This window comes from Chroicocephalus ridibundus, chromosome 10, assembly GCF_963924245.1.
Source record: "Chroicocephalus ridibundus chromosome 10, bChrRid1.1, whole genome shotgun sequence".
Taxonomy (NCBI): Eukaryota; Metazoa; Chordata; class Aves; order Charadriiformes; family Laridae; genus Chroicocephalus; species Chroicocephalus ridibundus.
In genome coordinates, this window is record NC_086293.1 from 23,542,850 (window position 1) to 23,563,861 (window position 21,012).

General features: G+C 38.3%; 1 protein-coding gene across 13 annotated transcripts in view; it reads left to right on the forward strand.

The window, feature by feature from the left end:
* The window catches only part of ERC2 (ELKS/RAB6-interacting/CAST family member 2), a 508,713-nt gene that overhangs the window by 162,894 nt on the left and 324,807 nt on the right, over positions 1-21,012 (forward strand). For all 13 annotated transcript variants that reach the window (XR_010072774.1, XR_010072776.1, XR_010072778.1 and 10 more), the window contains one exon: positions 8,370-8,537. Coding sequence is in view for 1 of the 13 variants with exons in the window: in XM_063347991.1 (XP_063204061.1) it covers positions 8,370-8,537 (168 nt within the window). In the remaining 12 variants the exon portion in view is untranslated. The remainder of the gene's footprint in view (positions 1-8,369; positions 8,538-21,012) is intronic.

The window sequence follows — 21,012 nt, forward strand, 5'->3', positions numbered from 1 at the left end:
TTGCTAAATAACATTGACTCTGGAATGACTGACTTCCTTTTGCAGTAATTCAAAAATATTATGACAGCTATAGTTTTATAGTGAGCATAAAAATCAGTGAGGTAAGTTCAGTGAGGTAAGGTTAGTGTTGGAAGTTTTATTAACAAAATCTTTAAGTATTAGCACATGAGTTACAATTCCCATGTGTTTTCCAAAAATCGCTGGCACTGAACTGAATATTAAATTCTGAACTTTGGTCTAGTTGCTTTAAACTACCTAATTTTAGTGGTAGGAGTAGGCAAAGATATAAATTTGAATAAAACAGCTGTTAGGCAGTTGGCTGCATTGATAAGCTACACGTGATCAGAATTCCTTGGGGCGCGTAATGTTCTGCAAGGAAGAGTTTCAAACTGCCTGAGGGAACCATTTATATCTTGGCTATGATCTCTGGTTCAGTTAAAACCTTTTCTAGTGTAGTTTGACCAGTCAGCATTACCAATTTTCTCTTTTAAAGAGCAGCATGAGCTGGGCTGGTGGAAAAACATGATGAAAGAAAAATCAAGATTGATTAGTAGGGACGATGGCTGGCTAAGCTGTCGGGGAGGGAGGCTGGGAGCTTTACGAAACACGTAGGTGCCATCTTGTCAAGGAGCGCGTAAAGGAGAGCAAGTGCGTTTGATGCATCGCGCTGTCAGGTGGATCTCCCATCCTTGTACAGAGGATCGAAAGAGCTCGTGACAGGGATTCTTTGAGGGAAATGGTAGGAGATGGTACAAGTGTGTTTTCTGATGTGAACAGGTGACACTGTCCTGGGTTTACAAACCGTCTTCTAATGTTGCTCCCTGTCTGTTCCCCTCGAATGCAACGCACTCAGCTGCTTTCAGCCCCGCTACTTTTGTCCCTTCTTACATACTGAGGTAGTAGAAAGAAGACAACAGAATTGGTTATCCTTTAAAGAATATAAAGCCTCTTAACTATCAGCTCTATAATAACATAATTTGCTGAATCAAAATGTAAACTAGAGCAACCATAATACCCAGAGTAATAGGGGTGGGGATGTTGTTGGAATAGTGCTTGAAAGTGGAGGGGAAAAAGCTAGCTACCTCACTAAAGTTTAAATTTGGAACAAGAACGTAAAGCATATTAATTATACAAAATTCAAGTGTCTGCAACTTCAAAATGGGGCTACATTCTAGCTTTTCTGCCTTGAGTTATACATAGTTCAGATGTTTTTGAAAGAAATTAATGTATCATGCTATGGATTACCAGGTACAGTCATTGCTTTGAAAAAAAACCATGTTTATCACATCAGACTGAAAAATGAGGGACAAATACGACAAGGGGAGGATAGTTTTGATTTTACTGTTGTATTTTCAAATATCCATTTTTTACTAGCTCCGAAGTGGAGAGTTGGGACATCTTAAAGCTACGTGATACTCTTCCTGTACTTGTAACTCAGTTCTTGTACTTGCAAAAAGGCCCATGTGAGGCCTCACAACGCAGTACTTCTGTATAGAAGATTGAAGTGACAGCTCTTTTTTTCATGGTTTAAACTGGTTTTCGTAATCAAAACTTAGTATATCACATTTCCCCAGATACACAGAGATGTATAAACACAGGCACTAAGGTCTGTAATAGAAGTTTGTTTTTTGGTTAACTGAAATGGTTCTCAAAAGATGGCTGCGTAATACACTAAGGAAGCAAACGGTAGCATAGAAAAGTGTCAACAGTCCTGTGGAGCCTGTAGTGGTCGTCAGGAAGGGAGAGAATAATTGTACAAAAGGGCAGAAAACGGGCTTTTGGATGTGGTGGCCAATATGGACTGCAGTCTGTGCTGGAACAGAAGCGGCATTAGGAGGGAGACTGACAGTGAGTTACAGTTTGCCTTCTCTGTTACCCCAAGTACTACAGTACGCTTAGTGCTTGACTAGTAAATTCAGAGTTAGTTTAAAAAAAAAAAAAAAGCAGCCAAACCTTTGCTTTAAATACATGTATTTATGCTGGTAAAATAAATAGTTCTTAACAGTGAACCACAGTAGTCCTTCTTCATGTTTTACTTCCTCGTGGAGCTCCATAACACTAAAAACACTTTCATAAATAATATATATAATATGGCATATAAGTTAAACAGTTAACAGTAGGGAACTTCAAGAAATAGACGTCACTACTGGAGCTGGTCATGACTGGCGGGTGATGACATGAAGATTAATAAAGTTCAACTTTGAATTTGGCAATTTTTGCCACTTGAACTTTTCTTTTCTTTCTAAAGTATAACCCAATTCTGAAGATCTTGCAGTGTGTTCTATATTTCCAGATCAAGTCACAGAGTTTATTGTATTAAATAGTTGAAATAAGTAGTTGCTGAGGAAAAAGAAGTTAGACAAAATTAAAAAGCAATTAACTTGGACGGAGGTCTCTGAAATGCTTTATGTGTTAGCTATCAGATCTGGTTTTGCTTTATTATTTTTCTGGAAAATGATGGTGTTCTTCAGATTGCCAAGTTTTACTAGAAAATGTACTGCCAAAGCTTGGGAAAAATAAGTCAAGGACTCTTAAAATTACATAGTGTTGAGTGAAAAGCCAAAGAGAGGGTTTTTGTGTACCAGAAATCCTTATCCTTTCAAATATAAAAATATATATCTGATGCTGTAAAATGACCCATATTTAATTTCCTTTCAGATTATATTTAAAATGCCATAGACGTAACAGGAGGAGTAACAAAATGGCAGACGTTTCTCACACGCTCCACTTAAAATGCTTCATTGTTTCATCATTTTTGGAAGATATGATTTCACATTACTATTTTCAGGGAAGAGATAATTTCTAATATTGGCAAATTCATCCTGTCTATAAATGAAGTGGTGTATTTTGCTTCATGTCTCCCACAAGATATGAGGACCTGATTTAACAGCTTTTTGGTTTTACACCATCTGGAGGTTCATATTTGACTTAGAAAATTATGTCGTACATGTTTAGCACCAAACAGATGCCATATAGCGAAAGGTTGCGTCCAGTTCAGGCTGAGGTAGTTTTATTTATTATCACATTATGAGAAATGTAAAAGTCTTGGTTCATGATTACTGGAGGCAGAAAGAAGAATTTAGGGAAGGAGAAAATGACTGACATAAGCGATGGTCTTGTAAACCTCCCCGTTGCATTCCTGTGCATAGAAAATAAATCTGTACACCTAAGACCCCACGCAGCACAAGTCGCCCGTTCACTCTCCCAGACTGGCACTGGCTCAGAGTTCCGCCTCTCTGAAAACTCCCGGAGAGCACTGATTTCCGAGTGGCTCCTTGCTGCGTGTCTTAGTTTGGGGCATCATATAGCTATTCTATCAAAATACCTGGGCTTCACTGAGTAGGTGGATTTTTGAATTCAAGTGCTCCGTTGTATCAGTCTCAAGATAGCTGACCACTGTTTGAGGAGATGTAAGAAAATAGAGAGATATTTGGCAGATTCTTTCTTTTTTTTTTTTTCTTTTTTTCCTTTTTTTTTTTTTTTTCTTCCCAACATTGGTGTCAGGACACAACCTGATTTGAGCTCTACAAAAAATAGCTTCTGGGGAGAAAGACTTAGAGATAATTCTGTTTCCTGTACTTGCAAGGAGAACAGGATGACACAGATCGAAACCCACGCTGTGTTATGAGTATTACCCTTTTCTCATCTTAAAGGTTTTCGTCTGAGCGCTCTCATGGACTTGGATTTAATTACAATACATAATGGTTAAAATATTTCTGCACAAAAAGAGAGCAGCAAATAAGGTATTGCCTTAGAAAAGAAAAGGAAAATGTATGGTTTGCAATACGCAGTGTGAATCTCTGTGATCCGGGTGGAAACATGGGAAATGCTGTGTCAGTGTCCCAGGTCGCTAGCTGCTTCTCATCGTATTTGAGAAAGATTTCCGTTTCCCCAGGAAGATGAATGTCCTTTAAGAAGGAATTTTGTTGCAATTCTGTGGAACTCAAATTTTAGCTTGAACAGTAGAGCATTTGCTGACCTGTGGTTCAGTGGGAAAGGGCTGGGAAATAAGACAGTTTAACCTCCTAAGTATGAAATGGGATTTGTTATGGCTTGGAGGTGACATGACGGACTGTTCTGGAAGTGTCAGAGTCCCTGACAGACAACGTGCGGTGTAAGCCCATCTTTTATTTCTCTGGGTTAGCAACAAGGGTGGCCTCTCCGGCTCTGGAGCAGCCAGAGCCACTCACCTGTCAGACAGGGAGGAAGGAGGACTGGGGTGGGGGATCTGCCGCCTAAGGCTGTGGTTGGACACGCCATACTCTTTCCTTCCCAACGCTTGCACTGTCCTTGTGTGAAGTGGGGTTTTTGGGATGGAGATTCTTTGGCTGTTTCAAATCTTTTTGCACGTTTTTCTCAGTGCGATTGAAGCTGCACAACAGCCATCCTTTTTAAGCTTTTATTTAAAGCTACCAAGGCTAGAAATAAACTTGTAAATGAAAACTGAGATAGTCTCGTATTAAGAACAATTTCTTGCGGTAAGTGGGGCTCTAGGCAGAAGTTATACTGTTTGCATCTAAATATATTCAGATCTCAAGTCCATGTGCAATTTCTTATGGAAAAATGCAATTCAGCGCAAACACATGAGTATTCATTAATCAGTGTTAAAATGTTACCGTGGAGCTGAAAGAGTTGATCAAAGGTGTCAACTATTTATGTGAAGGCTTGTGGAGTAATCTGTTTATGGCATTAACAAGAAAACAATCTGTTTCTGCATTTAGAGTCAGTCCAGACAACTCTGCAATACTGGGTGCCTGGTGCTCTGTGGCACCGTCGAGGTCATAACCTTTGTGCTAACTTCAGGGTTTTTGCGTGGCTGGCCCAAACGCTAACCAGTGAAAGGAAAGATGGAGATTGCGGCTCTGCTGCAGAATTCCCAGTGTGTTTCTTTTTGGTCTGAAAGAAAACCACCACGCACCTTCTCTAGTACCTGCGGGTTGAATTTGTGTCTCTGTTTAGGGAATAGAAATGATGTTGTGTTATGAGCTGGCTAGTGGTAAAAGGAAATGCAGAAATGTGCAGTCATATGGTGCTCTTAATTAACAGCTGTGTGAGGGCAGGACTGGGCTCTGAGAAGTGGAGTGAGCAGGGCTCTGCTCCCTTTTCCACTCACTCATAGACTTGGACATCAGTGCCATCTACTCATCCTCAACCCTCCTCATCCTCCCAAGTTTTAATGCCTAAAATTCCCATGATGTCAGGGTGTGTGGGAAGATATTTGTGAAGACGAGTGAGAATTGTCTGCTCAGCCCTTAGGATGGGGAGTGGACAGGCAGAGAAGAAAAGACTATTGAGTCAGAAACTGCCTGGTTTAGCCAAGCAGAACAGAGCTGTATCAGCACATGTGTAAGCTACTGTGCTACCCCAGTCACTAGGGAACGGTATCAGTGCTTTGTTTATCAGTGTCTCTGATCACCTTCAACTCCCTTTGACTTCAAGGATTAAGCTTCTGCCTCCTGGCAGCTGGACAAGGAGACTTGCAGGGCCTGGCTGAAGAGAACCCCTTTTGGAGCTCCCGCTGCAATGTTATGATGAGCTTCTCAGCTGCAGTTTAAAGGCCCAACAGAGATTTTTGTGATTTGACTTAAGGGATTGCTTTCAGACATGAAGCAAATAAGTGATTAAGTATAAAGAAGGTGTGGTAATGAGTTTCAGATGAGGTCTTTTATGTTTATTAAAAGAGGTCTCAAAAGTTTGCTGCTACTACTGTTTCTTGTTTTCTAACTTAAAAAATCATCTTTGAATCTCATACTGCACGCTGCTCACAAACTGCAAGATCCTATTACTGTAATATTGTAAAAAAGTCTTAAATATAAAATAAATCCAGTAGAATATAAATCTTTTTTCCAGTGTATAGAAAAGCAATGAGCCATTTTAAGAGCAGGAAGAACATGCATTTCAAGATCCAATAGATCATCTAAATTGGTCCCAAACCAAGTTTTAAAATGGCATTGCAAAGACTTTTGCTTTGAATAAATTTAGCATTACAAAATGCAGAATATAGATAAAAATAAATTAGAATTTCTGATTGTTTTGTGCTTTACTAATGTTCTGATTAACTAGGGAAAAAAATGACCCTTTTTGACTATTCCAACTGCAGAGCTTAAAAATGCTAAACTAACATTTATGCCCTTACAGTTACTTCCATTTAGCTTTTTATTATGAATACACTTTATGAATTTCTAGGTATGTAAACTTTAAACCCTTGTTCTTTATTTTCCGATTTTGGACCCCCTACGTTCTACAGTCAGCATCCTTATATTCTTGAATTATTGCAGTATTGGTTCCTAATTGTCTTGTTCTTCTCTACTGTATAAAAAGCTGCACCGTTAAAGCCTGTAAAACTTCAATTTCCAGCTCTACATTTTGCTTGCAATTTTACCTTGTGGTTTCACCTCCACTTCATTGGAAGTTTCACCTCCACCATCACATCACTGGAAGACCACTTGACTATTTGCTTTATTCCATTCCATTATTATATTTTAATTTAAGGAAGCTGTGACAAGATCTCTTACTTTGAATACCTTTTTCAAAGTTCTTGAGAGCAATAGTCTGAATAATATATTAGAATTTCTAGCGGTCACTGTATCCATGAACATCTTGACAGTGGCTGCTTCCCCTCCTCTTCCCAGTGTGAAGAGTCACGCCTTTTCCATTTGGAATCATACCTGGCCTTGTGGTAACTACTCGAAGTAGTGCTTATGTAGAAAGGTATTACTAAAAAAGGCACTAGGAATTTGAAGCTGTGAAGTAGGATTGTTATATCTACTTGAAAAAAGTTGCTTTCCTGTCTTTGTTTCTTCCCCTGTTTTGATGTTTTTCGTGTGTTTCCACATAGATCCGTGTGTATATCCTGCTGCTGTGGCCACGTCTGTCTATGCACATTGTGCATTCTTTACCGTTCCTTGATTATACTCCTCAAAAAGCCAGTTCCCTCCTTCTCAATTTCACAGAATCACAGAATCTTCAGAGTTGGAAGGGACCTCTAGGGATCATCTAGTCCAGCTCCCCTGCTAGAGCAGGACTGCCCAGAGCACATCCCTCAGGGCTGCATCCAGGCGGGTCTTGAAAGTCTCCAGAGAAGGGGACTCCACACCCTCCCTGGGCAGCCTGTTCCAGGGCTCTGTCACCCGCACTGTAAAGAGGTTTTTCCGTGTATTTGAATGGAACTTCCTATGTTCTACCTTGTGCCCATTGCCCCTCGTCCTGTCACTGTTCATTTCCTTGAACAGATACCCTGTCATTTAGATTTTCCTTTTTCTTGCCACTTGTTTCCTTGCTTCACCAAACGTCTTTCTCTTTTTGATAATATTTACGCTGCTGTCCTTGAAGGTGGCTGCTGCTTTCCCCCCCACCCCTCCTCTGCAGTGGAGGAGAGACAGCTATTTTTCCTCCTTATTTCCAAATGCTTTTATAAGTACCCAAGCTTTTAATTGCAATTAGCAGTAGAGCTGTTTATAGAAACAACTGTATACAAATAGTAACCAGTATCAAGTGATCTATGGAGTTTTTCCAGACCACCAGCAAGTATTTGCCTGGCCATAATTTTAGAACTCTTTGAATTGCGTTAAGAGAATAATAAAATTGCATGCTTGAGTGTTTATCCAGCAAGAAATGAGAAAATCAAGGCGACACACGCCTTCAGGGCTGTTAGAATGCGTTTGATTTTTTTTTTTTTCCTTTCCTTTTCTTAAATTTTTTTTTAAGGGTTTGTAAAGGAAAAAAGCTGTTATGGAATGCAGTGCAATTTGGTGAGATTCTTTATTAATGTATTTCTGCTTAGGAAAATCCTTGGAATATCCCTTATTTTGGTTGATGGGGCTTTGTGCTTACTACAGAAAAGTACAGTAAGGCCCGTTTGTTGGGAGCCTTACGTGATATATACTGGAGGAACGTGAAGAACCTTAGCATTTCCCTATTTGCCACGTCTTTGTTAACTAATTCCATTTCTAGATTACTGATCTGTGCTCAAACCTGCGTAGTGACTGTAGCGTCTGATTGCCCCCTTCATGGCAAATTAAATACAGGATACAGAACACTATTTTCGATGAGTTATATATTTAATAAGTCAAGGTGATTTATTATTTTTTTTAATCCCTTATGCATCTCTCAAGTTAGGACCGCTTTAATGCTATTTCATGCTTTGAATATTTTACTTTTTCTATTCATGTTTTGGTGCTAAAAGTGCTCTCATTTTTTATTACCTTTTAACAAGTAAAAGAATGTCTTAGTCCGAGATGAAGTTGGAAAATTTACATAGAAAAGAAATAAAACATTTCTTAAGTGACAACAAAAGGGAATTAGAAAAAAAAATAAAATATGATAGTGATCATTTCAAAACCTAAATATGTTTGATTTACTTACTGTAGGTTGATGCCTTGCGGTTAAGATTGGAAGAAAAAGAAACCTTTCTGAATAAAAAAACAAAACAACTTCAAGACCTCACAGAAGAGAAGGGAACTCTGGCTGGAGAGATTCGAGATATGAAAGACATGTTGGAAGTAAAAGAAAGAAAAATTAATGTCCTACAAAAAAAGGTAAGATCATTTATGAAAGGATATGGTGTAAAACTTTTGAGGCACCTTTAAAGGAAATATATTTATTTCTTATGGTGTATTAATATATTAAAAAAAGGCAAGCACTAATGGTCTGCATTAGTCAAGTAGTTCGCTAATATAAAATATGTGTTTCTGTTTTCTGTGGGATCATATTTATAGTATTATTTTGTAATTATACTATATCACAAAAATGTTGGGTACTGCAGTTTCCACAAAATTATTTGAGTTAAATGAAAGTCCTAAAAATTCTGATGAAAGTGCTTATCCTTCAACAGGAGGGATTCTGTTATCCTTACTAACACTCACTACTACTCTTTCCAAATCATGTAAATAAAACGAGTAGGACTGCTAAAAGATTAGGATACTGCTTTTTTTCTTTAAAGACTTTTTTGGGGTAAGGAAGAGGGGAGTGGGGAAGGAACCTAAATGAAGTCCGTTATCTGCTTTTCCTGTGAGCTAAAGACATTAAGAAGGGAAGCTCTCTCCAAACAGCCTTATTAGTCTTATTCCTAATTTTCCACAAGTTTAGCTAACTGCATTTACTCTCTTTGGGAAGTTGGATTTAATCATTACGGTTTCCGCTGGGGAGGGTTGGGAGGGAATTTCCTGGAAAGGCAGCTCTGCAAGGGTTCTGCATACAGTAGTAGAGTGTTTATTTACCATATCCCTTTTCTCACACTCACAAAAATATTTATGCTAGCAGGTACCTGCTGTGTGTATCGCTCTTTATCGTATATAGACGTACTTGTGAGCATACAGTTAGATGGAGAAAAAGTTCCTGGCACCAAATACATTTTACTATTGCTTCTCCCCTCCTTTTACAGTCACTCCAAGGATGTCTGCTCCTTACGCTCTAAGTAGTTCATGTTACTGTGGTTTTCCTCCAGGATTCATACAGGGTTCACATGGTCTAGCCGTGCTTCTGTCTGCAATTGGTTAAATACAGTCTTTAAAAAGTCGAGTCCTTATTTTCCAGAAACGGAGAAGACTGCTTTTTCAGGCCTAGGCCTATCAAAACTGGAATATACATACTCATCCACTTGAATCTTATTTCTGAATATTTGCCTTGTTAGCAAGGCTGATGATGTAAAGATAGCAAAGTTCAAGCCTTTTATCCTGTGCCGAACGCTAATTTGCTTTGGACATCACTTGAGAATTTTGAAGAAAAGAATGCATCTTTTCTTATGGTTTGTATTCTAAAAAAACCCCAAACAAACTGACAATTTGCAGTTGGTTTTGTGTTTAGATCTTGAGGAAATGGATCGGTAGGAGGGAGGGATGTGGATTCAGTGATCAAAATCGTGGGATGAATATAACTTATCATAGAGCTGTCAGCACTATCTGTCATGGCTATGTGCTCAGAAATGTGTAACATTATGTGTTTTTCTGGTTTCAATACTTCATGGCCATTTTATTAAAGCATGCAGATGGTCTTGCCTCTTTTGTACCTACTTCTTAATGAAGATAATCCCTCTCAAACTGCACTCTCTCTCTTCGCTAAATCGCAGAGTAAACACGTTATAGCCTTCTGCGCTCTAGTATATGAGGTGATAAATAAATCCTTCTAACTATTAGGCGCAAAATCAAAGTTAGTACTAAACCGATTCTTTAAAACAGGAAGTATCACGTGAATTTGTTTTGAGGTTTTTATTGTGGTAAATATGCTTTATCAGGAGACTTCTGAAGTTCAGTTTTTCTGCTATGGGCTAAATACTAGGTTTACTTAGAGAAGAATGAATTATGACGATGACTTTAAAAAAAAAAAAGAAGAGAAAAATAGATCATTTACATCACTTGAAAGTTATGCGTGGCTTTGCTTCTCTGAAGTGTTTTTAATAATCACATGATCTTAATATGTAGGTGTTAGCATGCCCAAAGATGCTAATATCAGATCATCATTACACCATTATTTTTTTGATAGGAAGAAAGTATCATATTTGGAAAATACATTTTTTTTTTTTTTTAAATTACCCTCAGGTCACATTTTCAGCTCTGGAACATTATTTTACCTGTGCCTTGCTTCTGATATGTTTGGAGATAAATTCATCCACAGATAACTTTACTAGAGGAAAATTTGATTGAAATATCATCCTGCTCTGCTCACCCCTGTTATTTAAATAAATCTAGAGTATGGTACTATAAAGGATGATTTCCCTGTGTATTTTTTATGTGCATGTCACCAATTGAAATAAGGCTTTTAAATTCACCTAGAAAAAAATAAATCTTCCTGTCTAGTTAACCCAAGTGTTCAGCTTCATTTTCGCAGTGCTTGTTAGATCGTGACTTCTCATGGTTAGCTCCTTGAGCATCCCAGCAATCTCTGGACCACCATACTTGCACGTAGAAAGGAAGATGTTCGGTGTCTGTCTACTTCTTTTCAAGAAGCTTTCCTGGGAGTGGTGCCTTTCTGTTCTAGATATTTTTATCCTCGCTACATGAAGTTATGTGTCCCAGGGCATTCATACCTCATGGAGCCTTTACGTTCTGTCAAAAGGAGCACAGCTCCTTTTTGACCATAGGCAGCTTGTTCATTCATTCATGTGTTATTTTAGAAATATGTTGGACTATGCATAGTAGTAATTCCTAGTGCTGTAGTATTCTTATCATAATATTTTTGAACAGTCACTTTTCAGGGATTTTCAGATAGTCTAGTAGTGGATGCTGTGCTTTAGGAAAAAGATTGTCTTATGTATGTCTTTTCTTTCTGATTTTGACAACATACCTTTCCAATAGCAACCATATATAAAAATTAATTTTGATGGAAAAGTATTTAATGTATATCGACTGCAGTAATTTTATCCTTTACTTGAGTCTAATTACACTTTTATTCTTTACTCCTCGCTGGATTGCACGTGCCTCTTGCATTCCTCCAGTTTTTGCTCATCTTCTCCTTCTGACCTTTTCGCCACTTCTTCCACTGTTGTTTTCACTTCAAGTGAGGGCAGCCAGACATTTGCGTGTTGAGCATTTAGAAATTAATTTGTCCTCATTGTGCACATACATGTGGAGAATTCAGTGGGTGGAAAGCAACATGGACAGTCTCATATGACCCTGAGGAGGTGAAACAATTACTGGGCCCTCCAGTGGTTTATCCTGCCTTCAAATACCTTCTTTCAGGACAATTGCCCCGATTGCTGTCTTACTGTCGTGAAAACCCATCTGAAAGTGAAGGAATTGCTTCTAGTTCTTCTTAAGTTCTCTCTAGACATTAGATTCTTCTGACTATAAGATTATAATGGTTGTCTCCATTTCCTTTTTTTTCTATGTGGGGCCAAATTTTGTATCTGTGTATTTTTATTTACTTTTGATATGAAGAGTTGTGAATAACCAGTTATTTTAGTGCTTCGTCTGTTGATGCAAGATAGATGGCTACATATCTCTTCACTTAGCCTGAAGTGCTTCACTCAGCCTAAAATAATATTTGTTTTAATGGTTGTATTCAAGTAATTGAAGAAGGAAGAATTTGTATCGTGCTTAAATATATTTCTGTCAGTAATAACCTGCAACTGAATAGGAAGGAATACGTAACTTAGAAAGACACAATTTCTAATTCTAAATTTCTCTTGTGTGCATTATTATTATCTGCCATGTTGAAAAATATGAAGAGGACCAAACCAAAACCAGGAAGGCTCCCTTTCAAAGTTGGAAGTGTTTCTTCTCCTTTCTGGATAGCTGCTAAACTTGCAGGACAAGACAGGTTCTGTTGAGGGCTCCCGACCAAAGGTGTGGAAGAAACAATAATGTTGGCAACAAAGGACCTGGGGTGAGTCCCACAGGATGGCACAGCAACACGCATAAGGCAACATGTTGCAGAAAAAAGTAATGGGCTAGATAACGAGCTAATGATGCATTGTCCTTCCATACAGTGGGTTTGGTGTAATTTTTAACCACATTGAAAAACCGCTACACTATTCAGGACAATTTGCAGGCTGAAGAGAGGCCCAGCAGTGGAACGGCGTGCATTAAGAGGATTTGGATCAAGGTAGATTGGCATGGAGTAATAATAAACTTATGTCAATGTCAGAGGTGCAATATTACTTAATATTTCTTTCTTTTAGAATCTTTGGCACCACTGTTCCATTTTAGTGCCAGTAAAGTTGGGTATGCTGTTTTAATAGCCTTGTTTAACCTGGCAAAGCTAGTCTTACACCTCATATCTGTCAGTTTAGCATGCAGAGGGGCAGACCTCAGAAATCTTTATATATTTCTTACCAGAACGTGCAAGCTCTATGCATATGGCTGAATTGTAGGCTGAAGGGCAGAAGTGCTGAACTGGATGATGATTCTTTCGTGTTCCCTTTTTGCTCACGAATTTTCTCTTTCATACAGTGGCTATACCTGCTGTGTTTTGTCCTCTAGGAATTTGTAGATATTTTAAAAGCAATTATGTACTCTGAAGTATGCGTCTTGGTGTTGGAAACAGTAGCTGTTGAGACAAGAGCAGCATAGAGGATGTAGACCTGGATCATATTAGGACAACAGCTTGTGGAAATTCTTTTGTGGGGGCTATTATAAAAGAACACCATGTAAAGGGGGCTAATATAATATTCTACTTTGACTTGCAACATAACTTTTCATGTAAAATGTTGCAGTTTCCATCTTTAATAGTTTAGGCTTTGTGATTGATGAAGTGCTACATGACTGAGGGCTCTAACCTACCAGCTAATTAGCATTTGTAGGAAATGTCATAAAGTCTTAGTTCTCATGTAATAATTGGAATCTGTACTTGGAGTGGCTGGACTGTGCACACTAGGTGATATTGTCCAGTTCGTGTTAAATTAGAGTGTGTTGTGCAATTAATTGTAGGCATTACTGTTACCTGTCTTCTAAAAAAAAAAAGAAAATTTACGCATGGTCAGATTAGGAGTATACTAACATCAACAAATGAGTCCTACTCTCGTGCTTAGAAAGTTGCATCAGTATTAATGCTTGGTGCAGGAATTCTGGCTGGGAACACCACTGAAATGGAAGCTTCTGAATCTGGAATAGTCCAGGAAGACCTAAGAGACCAATTGTTTTCATTTGATCTTAACAAGTAGAAAGTGCAAGCACGTTGCTGATAGAAGATGCCTTTCATTTTTTTTCCCATGGTTTAATCAGTTGGGAGCACGTTTCCGTAATCCCATAGAGGGGTCATGATGGCATGATGAAGGACTTTACGGTGTTCTGATAAAATTTGATGAAGTAAATAATAAATAGACTATTATGTGAACTGGGGTCTTGCAATTGCCAAATCAGAATTCTGTTGTATTTATGGAGTGAGGCAACTAAATTAGTAAAACAGATAAATGTTCTGACTGTGGATTACCAGTGTTAAAAACAGTTAGGAAGTCATTCTGCTGTAACATGGAAGTTTTGATGTTTCAAAGCTGCTATGGTGACTTTTGACTTGTGTATTACATTAAGAAATGTTTCTTCTAATAATATATACTCACTTTAAGGATACAGCATTCACTGTGCTGAGTATTAGAAAACTGCTCTTCAGCTGCTTATGCTTGCAGCTTTGCCAAATCATGTTATGTTATCCAGATAAGGCAGTCTGAAAGTGAGGTTGAATTAAATATAGCCAATTGTTCATCAGGGCGGTGGTCCTATTGATCCCAATATGTCGTCCAAAAAATGGAACCTCAATGATTCTGCACAATAAAATGCAGCCTTGGGACCCTTAAACTTTGCATGCGGTACACATCAAGGCTATCTAAATAAATGCAGAAAAACCTCAAGCCTAACCAGGGCAGCTCTTCGGATGCTCTTGGCCTGGACACTGGGACACTGGGAACAACGTCACTAAGATCAGAGGCAGGGAGCATTTTCCTTTTCCTTTACCTTCTTTAATTTCCCATTCATTGTAACACATTACACTTCTAAATTTTTACAGATTACAAAAGGTCACTGAACATATGTGACTTTAAATTGGTTCACTTAGTGAAACTAACCTGAATGATTATCCAGCCTAAAACTATAGGTAGGTAAGGCCTTGCACCTTGAAATCCATGATCATTATAAAGTTTTCCAGACAGTGATTGAATCTACTGTCTTTTCCAATGAATTTGCTACCCACTGAAGCTAGAAGCCCAGCATTTTGTTTGTTCCCCCCCGCTCCCGATGACCTGCTTGTTACTGCTGCTTTTGTTTCAGCCTACACTTCAAAAGGAGAATAGTTGGTTTACACGATTCTGCTTACCGACCTGTTTGAAAGTAAGCACTTATCTTTATAGGGGAAAATCACTGAATTCCTCAAATCAAGTTTCATGAGATTACAAAATCTAAAAACTGTTTTATCTAACGCCAGTTCTGTAAACATAGTAGTTTTTGAATATCGGGTATATTGTAAATCATGGACCCTTGAGTAAGTGAAGAAATATTGACTGCGCCTGGTCTCGGTGTTATAGTTGTTTGGAGATCTGCGCATAAAAATCATGTCTAAGCAGGTCTCCTCTTTATCGATGGCAGCTGACAAATTCATGAAATGGCTGGAGATGTTTGGTACCGGGTGTTTGGAAGAATTCAGAAGTGTCAGTAGGTTTCAGTACAAGTAGCTGAAACTGCGAGCGTGTCTTAGTTTACAGTAATTATTCCCCCAATATGAGGGGGAAGCATCTATTCTTTGGGATGGCCTTCACTTGCTTGTCAGAAAATATTACAAGAAGCGGCGTGTATGCAGTTTTTCAAGAAACAGGGTCACACTGTAGTTGGTCAACCTAGTCTCATCCGTGTACCAGTAATATACACCTCTGAGGAGGTAACAAAGGAACCTGTTGGTTTGCATGTTTGAAAAATCTAATTATGTTTTAAAATCCTAAAAGTTAAAAATAATAATTGGACTGCCTTTTTATGCCACATGTGGAAAACCGAGCATTTTGGATATATCATTGAATTCCTTTGGGAGCTATAGGGTGAGAGATTGTTAGCAAAAGTGAAAAAAATACTAGTTGAAAAGATAGGCTGAAATAAGTGCTTTGAAGAGGTGCTGTTATGTGTCTGTATAGTTTTTAGCACAGTAGTTTGATAGTATTACTACATACATTATTAACTAATACATTATTAACTTTATAAATGTAGTTATATATACAGACAGGAGTCAACCAGTTGTAAGATCTAAAATACGATGTGATACAATATATGAATGAGAGCTAAAAAAAGATAAATTTTTGGGAAATAGTAAATATGTATGTGTACATCACGTATTTAGAATTTTAAAGATCAATCCTTAAGTGTAAATAGCGTAGGCTATTCCAGGTCAAGTTACGCTAGCTAGTTTTGAGAGGGTCCTTCGCAGGCAGCTCAGGTGAAGAGAACTGAAGAGTTCTGACTGGTCACAGGCAGCATACCGAGGTGCTCTTACAAACACCGTGCCGTTTGCAACGCAGGACTCGGCTTACCGAGATACTTACATAAGGGGTTCGTACGGCTGGCGTGACACCAGTGCTGTTGACGAGGAAGGAAGCTGCCATTCAGCTCTGAAATGTCAATACTAATTAACAAAGTTATCTTTAAATAAGATCCTAGGTTTTATTCATTCTGAGAAAGCAGCCAACTCGCATGCTGGGAATTGTAAGCTGTGTGAAGAGCACTGTTTTCTTTTCAGTAGAGTTAGAGGAAATGTCTTCTGAAGTGCAATGAGCTAAATTATGTATAGTGTGACTGGGCAAAAGGAAAGTAGAAGTTGACTTATCTGGGAGATGCAGAAGAACACGAATGAATTATTTGGGGAAATGGATGGCTACCTATATGTCCAGAAAAGAATGGGGGAGAATCAGAATTTCTTAAGAGAAGAAACATATTTGTCTGTGAAATAGTCTTCCAAGAAATGTAACAGAAGCCTGCTTGTTGGAATTAAAATGATAAGGGAGGTTGTTAAAAATGTAATTGAGAATACATCAGAGACGTATCCTGCTGTTTTCCCACGTGTTCAGCTGCTGCACGGTATTCCGAGGGTAAATCCTGCTTTCACTGAAGTCAGAGAGTTTTGTTGTTGGCTTCAGGTTTTCACCCTATACTCCAAAAAAAGCCAACAACTCCCAACGTCTCCCTCAAACCATGAAATAATCAGTTTTTCACAACTAAATGAAAGTTACAATGGAAGACTCAAAGATCCTTAAAGCAAATAATATCTCCAATTAAAAGACCGAGGTGAATTAACTTCCCAAGTGCTATTGACTTTTCTCTTAGATCATTGACAGGACAATTGTATTTAGAAAGGAAAAAAATTATTTAACAGTCATTTTGTACACAAATGGAGATTTTTTCCTGATACGTTTTGGATAATTTCTTAAACTGAACTAATAATTGGATTATTTTTGGAGAAATTTTATCTGGCAATTTTCACCTAAAATGTCTTTAGGTATTTATTTGGATGACTGTTAATGTTATATCCAAATGAAAATTGAAAAATTGGTAACAAATACCATATCTTTAAGAAAAAACAAACTTACAACATTTTTAAATGCTAAGCCTGCCGTACCTTTTCTCTAGTGAGATATATTCACAGTCAAGTCATAATTTTTTTTTAATTTTCAGCTGCTAACTTAAAGGAGAGTGTGTATTCATGTGATTCACTGCTCCCGGAGCTGCGTCTTTGAGTGGCAGCCTGTCTGTTTCCTGTCTCACCGTGACACATTCAGCTGGTTTTATACCTGCCAGCTCTTTATCATTGAATCCTTCACCACTCATTTAAATGACACAAAACCAGATCCTTCAGAAGGTAGCCCATGGAACAAAGTTTTGCACAAATCCTAAAGGCTTGTATGTCTTATTCACATCTTTTTCTTGAAAGCTCTTTCAAGCTACACTCTCCAGGTGACTGACGTGGGGTAGGGAGGAAGGAGGTTGGGCGGCTTCTCACCCTTCCTGACTGACGCAGACGTCGAAAAGGGGGATTCACAGGAAGAAGCTGCAGCTGCGTCTCTAAATCAGCAGCCATTTCTCTGTGTGTTGTAACTGCGTATGGGAAGTACTCTCTGCCAGACTTCAAAATGTAGATGCACTGCATTAGATTACCATTTTAGACATATTCTGCAGTAGAATAAATGTGGGTATCTTAAAAGCGTAGCTCTAGCTTCAGAATAGATAAGATTGCAAGCTGGGAATATGTTGCCAAGTAATACTTTAATTAAAGCAACAGTTTATTCTGTATATTGTATTTCGTTACGTGGCATAACTGTGATTACACCAATATTGGTAGAGATGTTTAACGCGCCTTTTTCCTTTGGGATACGTAAGTTGTGACCTTCAACATACCCCTATGTGAAGCTGGGCACAGCGCACCTTGTCAGGCTAGCGTATTTGGAGGTGTTATACGTACCTCTTACTGCTACATGCATAGAGGGAACGACTGTTGATGGGAGGCTTTTGTTAATGCTAGAAGTATTTCAAAGCTGAAATTACTTCCTGCTTGGGTAAAGTGAGGATGTTATTTACAAAACTGAGCAAACAAAATATTTGGATGTTATTTATTTGTTTTCATTAGAACCAGGGCACCATTTACTGGAATTGGTTGTAATAAAACTAAGTCTCAGACGCTGTTCAAGGTTTACTAACATTGCCTGTATGCAAAGTATAACGATAAATTTTGAATCTAAATACACGGTGCATATGATTCTGTATCATGGTTATAGTACGGTGTTTCAAACGTGGTGCTACCAGGTTTTTATTAATGATCCTTATTCCTTTCTAGCATATTTTAGCTAAAAATTGCTAGAAAATTGTGGATCGTAGGTTTAGGAAATGCTTCCTAGGAAAATAAGTTCACCAGCTTGTTAATTATATGCAGTAAAATCCATAAGAAGACAATTTTAAATCTTGAGTGATTCAGAAATGGTACATTTTATGTATGTTTTGAGCCTATTTTAACTGAGAGATTAATGGTTTTGTCACGGTCTCATGTGTGAAATCTTTAGTGCCATAGTGATTGAGTAACTTGTTAATGTGATAAACCATCCTGACCTTATCCTGAAATGAGGAAGTAGATCCCACTGCCCTTGTTCATCTTCTTGCTAGGATAGGCAGTTGCAGTTGATCCGCAACTTGACCTAATGTATATCCAAGTTTGTTATATCTGGAAATAAAAAGAGACATTTCCTAATAAATATAAAAAGTAGAGTTATGCATTAGCAGTTGGTTTTTACCGATTTGGTAGTATATTAGATTTCTACTCTTTCGTTGGCATAAAATCAAACACCTTAATTTATGCATTGCTGGAGCTCCTTGATGTTGGCAGTCGTGCTTTCCTGGTGGTATGCCATTGCTGTCTGTCCGACTGAGCAGTCTGTGGCTAGAGACTCTAATACCTTAGTAAATTGGATATTTTATCACTTTTGGAAAGGCATCACCCCTCACCTTTGAGTGGAGGGGCTCTTACTGGCTTCATGAAAGCATGAAGTTCAAAGACTTAAGGATACGCATGCAGATAATTTTAATGGTAACAATAAATGAGAATTGTTATCTTCGTACTTCTCCCTTCATATTATTGTTACCAGATGTAGCCAGAGCTAGTGGTGCCAATTTGGTCAGATTGCTTTGATAATTTTCTTGTTGCCAAGTAGTATGTATTTCTTGGTGGTAGAATCAGCAGTGGTATGTTTGAATATGAGTAGTATAAATCCAACTTTAGAATGGAATCTGAATCTAATTCACTTCCTTCTAGCACACCTGACTTTAATTTTTAACGCCTAGCCAGGCACAGTGCTAAGATCAAAGTGAAATAAAGAGAACGGAGTAAAGCAGTTCTTGGAAAGTAAAAAGAAAAACAGCATAACGTTTTGTAATCTTTTCTACATGAAAGAAATATTGAGCCTATATGCCATTCACTTAGAAATAAATCTGCAGTAAATTTACTAAAAGTAATTATACCAGTGTAAACCCTTATTTATCTGGAGGAAAATCAGGCCCACTATATTTATTGCCTAAGAGATGCTTTGATTTGACAGCAGAAATCTCCATTTATGTCCCCAGAGAGGCACAGAGTCCTTTACTGCTCTGTTTTGACCCCACACGCAGGTGACTGCACGCCACGGGAGGCCACGGGAGCTGCTGGGCGCTGCTCCCTGTAGTGGCTGCTGCTGATCTTGGGTGACGGGGAGAAGCTGCTAAAGACCCACGTGAATTTGTAAACCGTTCATCTTAAAGCAGCTGCTTGTTGATAAACAGGATTGAGAGTATGTAAAAGCACAATTTAATTTTGAGTGAAACACCTGCTGTGACCTATCCAAAAATCTTAATCTACGATTAAGTCTGGATTTTTGTTGTGGCTGTCATCGGAGCCATCAATGGCTTGATTTGGATGCTTATTTGAAAAAAAATAAATGCATGACTTTTGAGAGTGTCAGATTTTTTGTATGTCAGGAGGTGGATGTGATAGTAAGCAGCTGAACAAATGTGAAGAACTTGAAAGTATAGAAGCTAGACTACATAGGAAGGTAATCGAAAACAGGAGTTTGCTAATTTAGTTGCAAAAGAGATTATCCCTGTAAACTGTCCATACATATCCAAGTATCGTTAGAGTTAAAAACATGATTTTTTGCATGACATTTTACGCATTCAACAGTTTTCACTTAGCAGTCTATAATTGTTACTAACTTTTGTGTAGTCACTTTATGAAATCTAATATAATTCAGCCTCTGCCTTAAAATGTATGAATTGCAATACCTTCCATGAGTCCCTATAAATCATACCATCCTTCATACCATCATCCTTGGGAAGGAGGAGGATTTCTCCTTCTTTGGGCATATTGTAATGCTGACAGTAGTGTTTAATCTGACAAACTTGTCTTCTGCGCACTGCAGGACATAGCAAGGGCAAAGTCTCTCTCTCTTTCCCCCCCGCCCCGCCCCGGTTTTGGGGGGAAGATAGGCAGTGCTGCAGTCACTGGTTATCACTGTGCCTCAAGTATTCTGCTGCAAAACCCGTTAAAAAAACCCCAACCCACAAAAAGGCACAGGAACAGAACGGGAGGATTTGCTTGGTTTTGCTTAAATTTTAATCTACTGCTTACAGAATACCTGATTAACACTCATAGATCACCTGATTAACTTTTCGTACTAACGCTAGCATAAACATTCTCTGAGTAGAGCGGTAGAAAACCTCCGTATATGCTTAGCTCTGGAATAAGCCCTTCCCTGTGTCTGGCAGTTTTTTAGCTGTTCGTTAGCATTCGATCATTTAAAAAGCCCAGACCATTAGCAGTGTCATTGGCCTGCTGAATGGGAGACACTGAAAATGGAAGAGTTGTCAGACTATTGCAGTGTCATCGTTAACCAATGCTCAAGTTCTCTAAAAGAATTTTACAGTTCCATGAAGCACATGTTCCTGAGAAAGCCTGACAAAACTTAGGTTCTGTAATAATTCTAATGCTTGTGGAACTACAGAGACAAATAGTCAATCTGTGTAACATATTTTGATATAGCCGTCATCTCTAAAGAACTTCAAAGTGTTCTCAACTGGAAATTCCTAACTC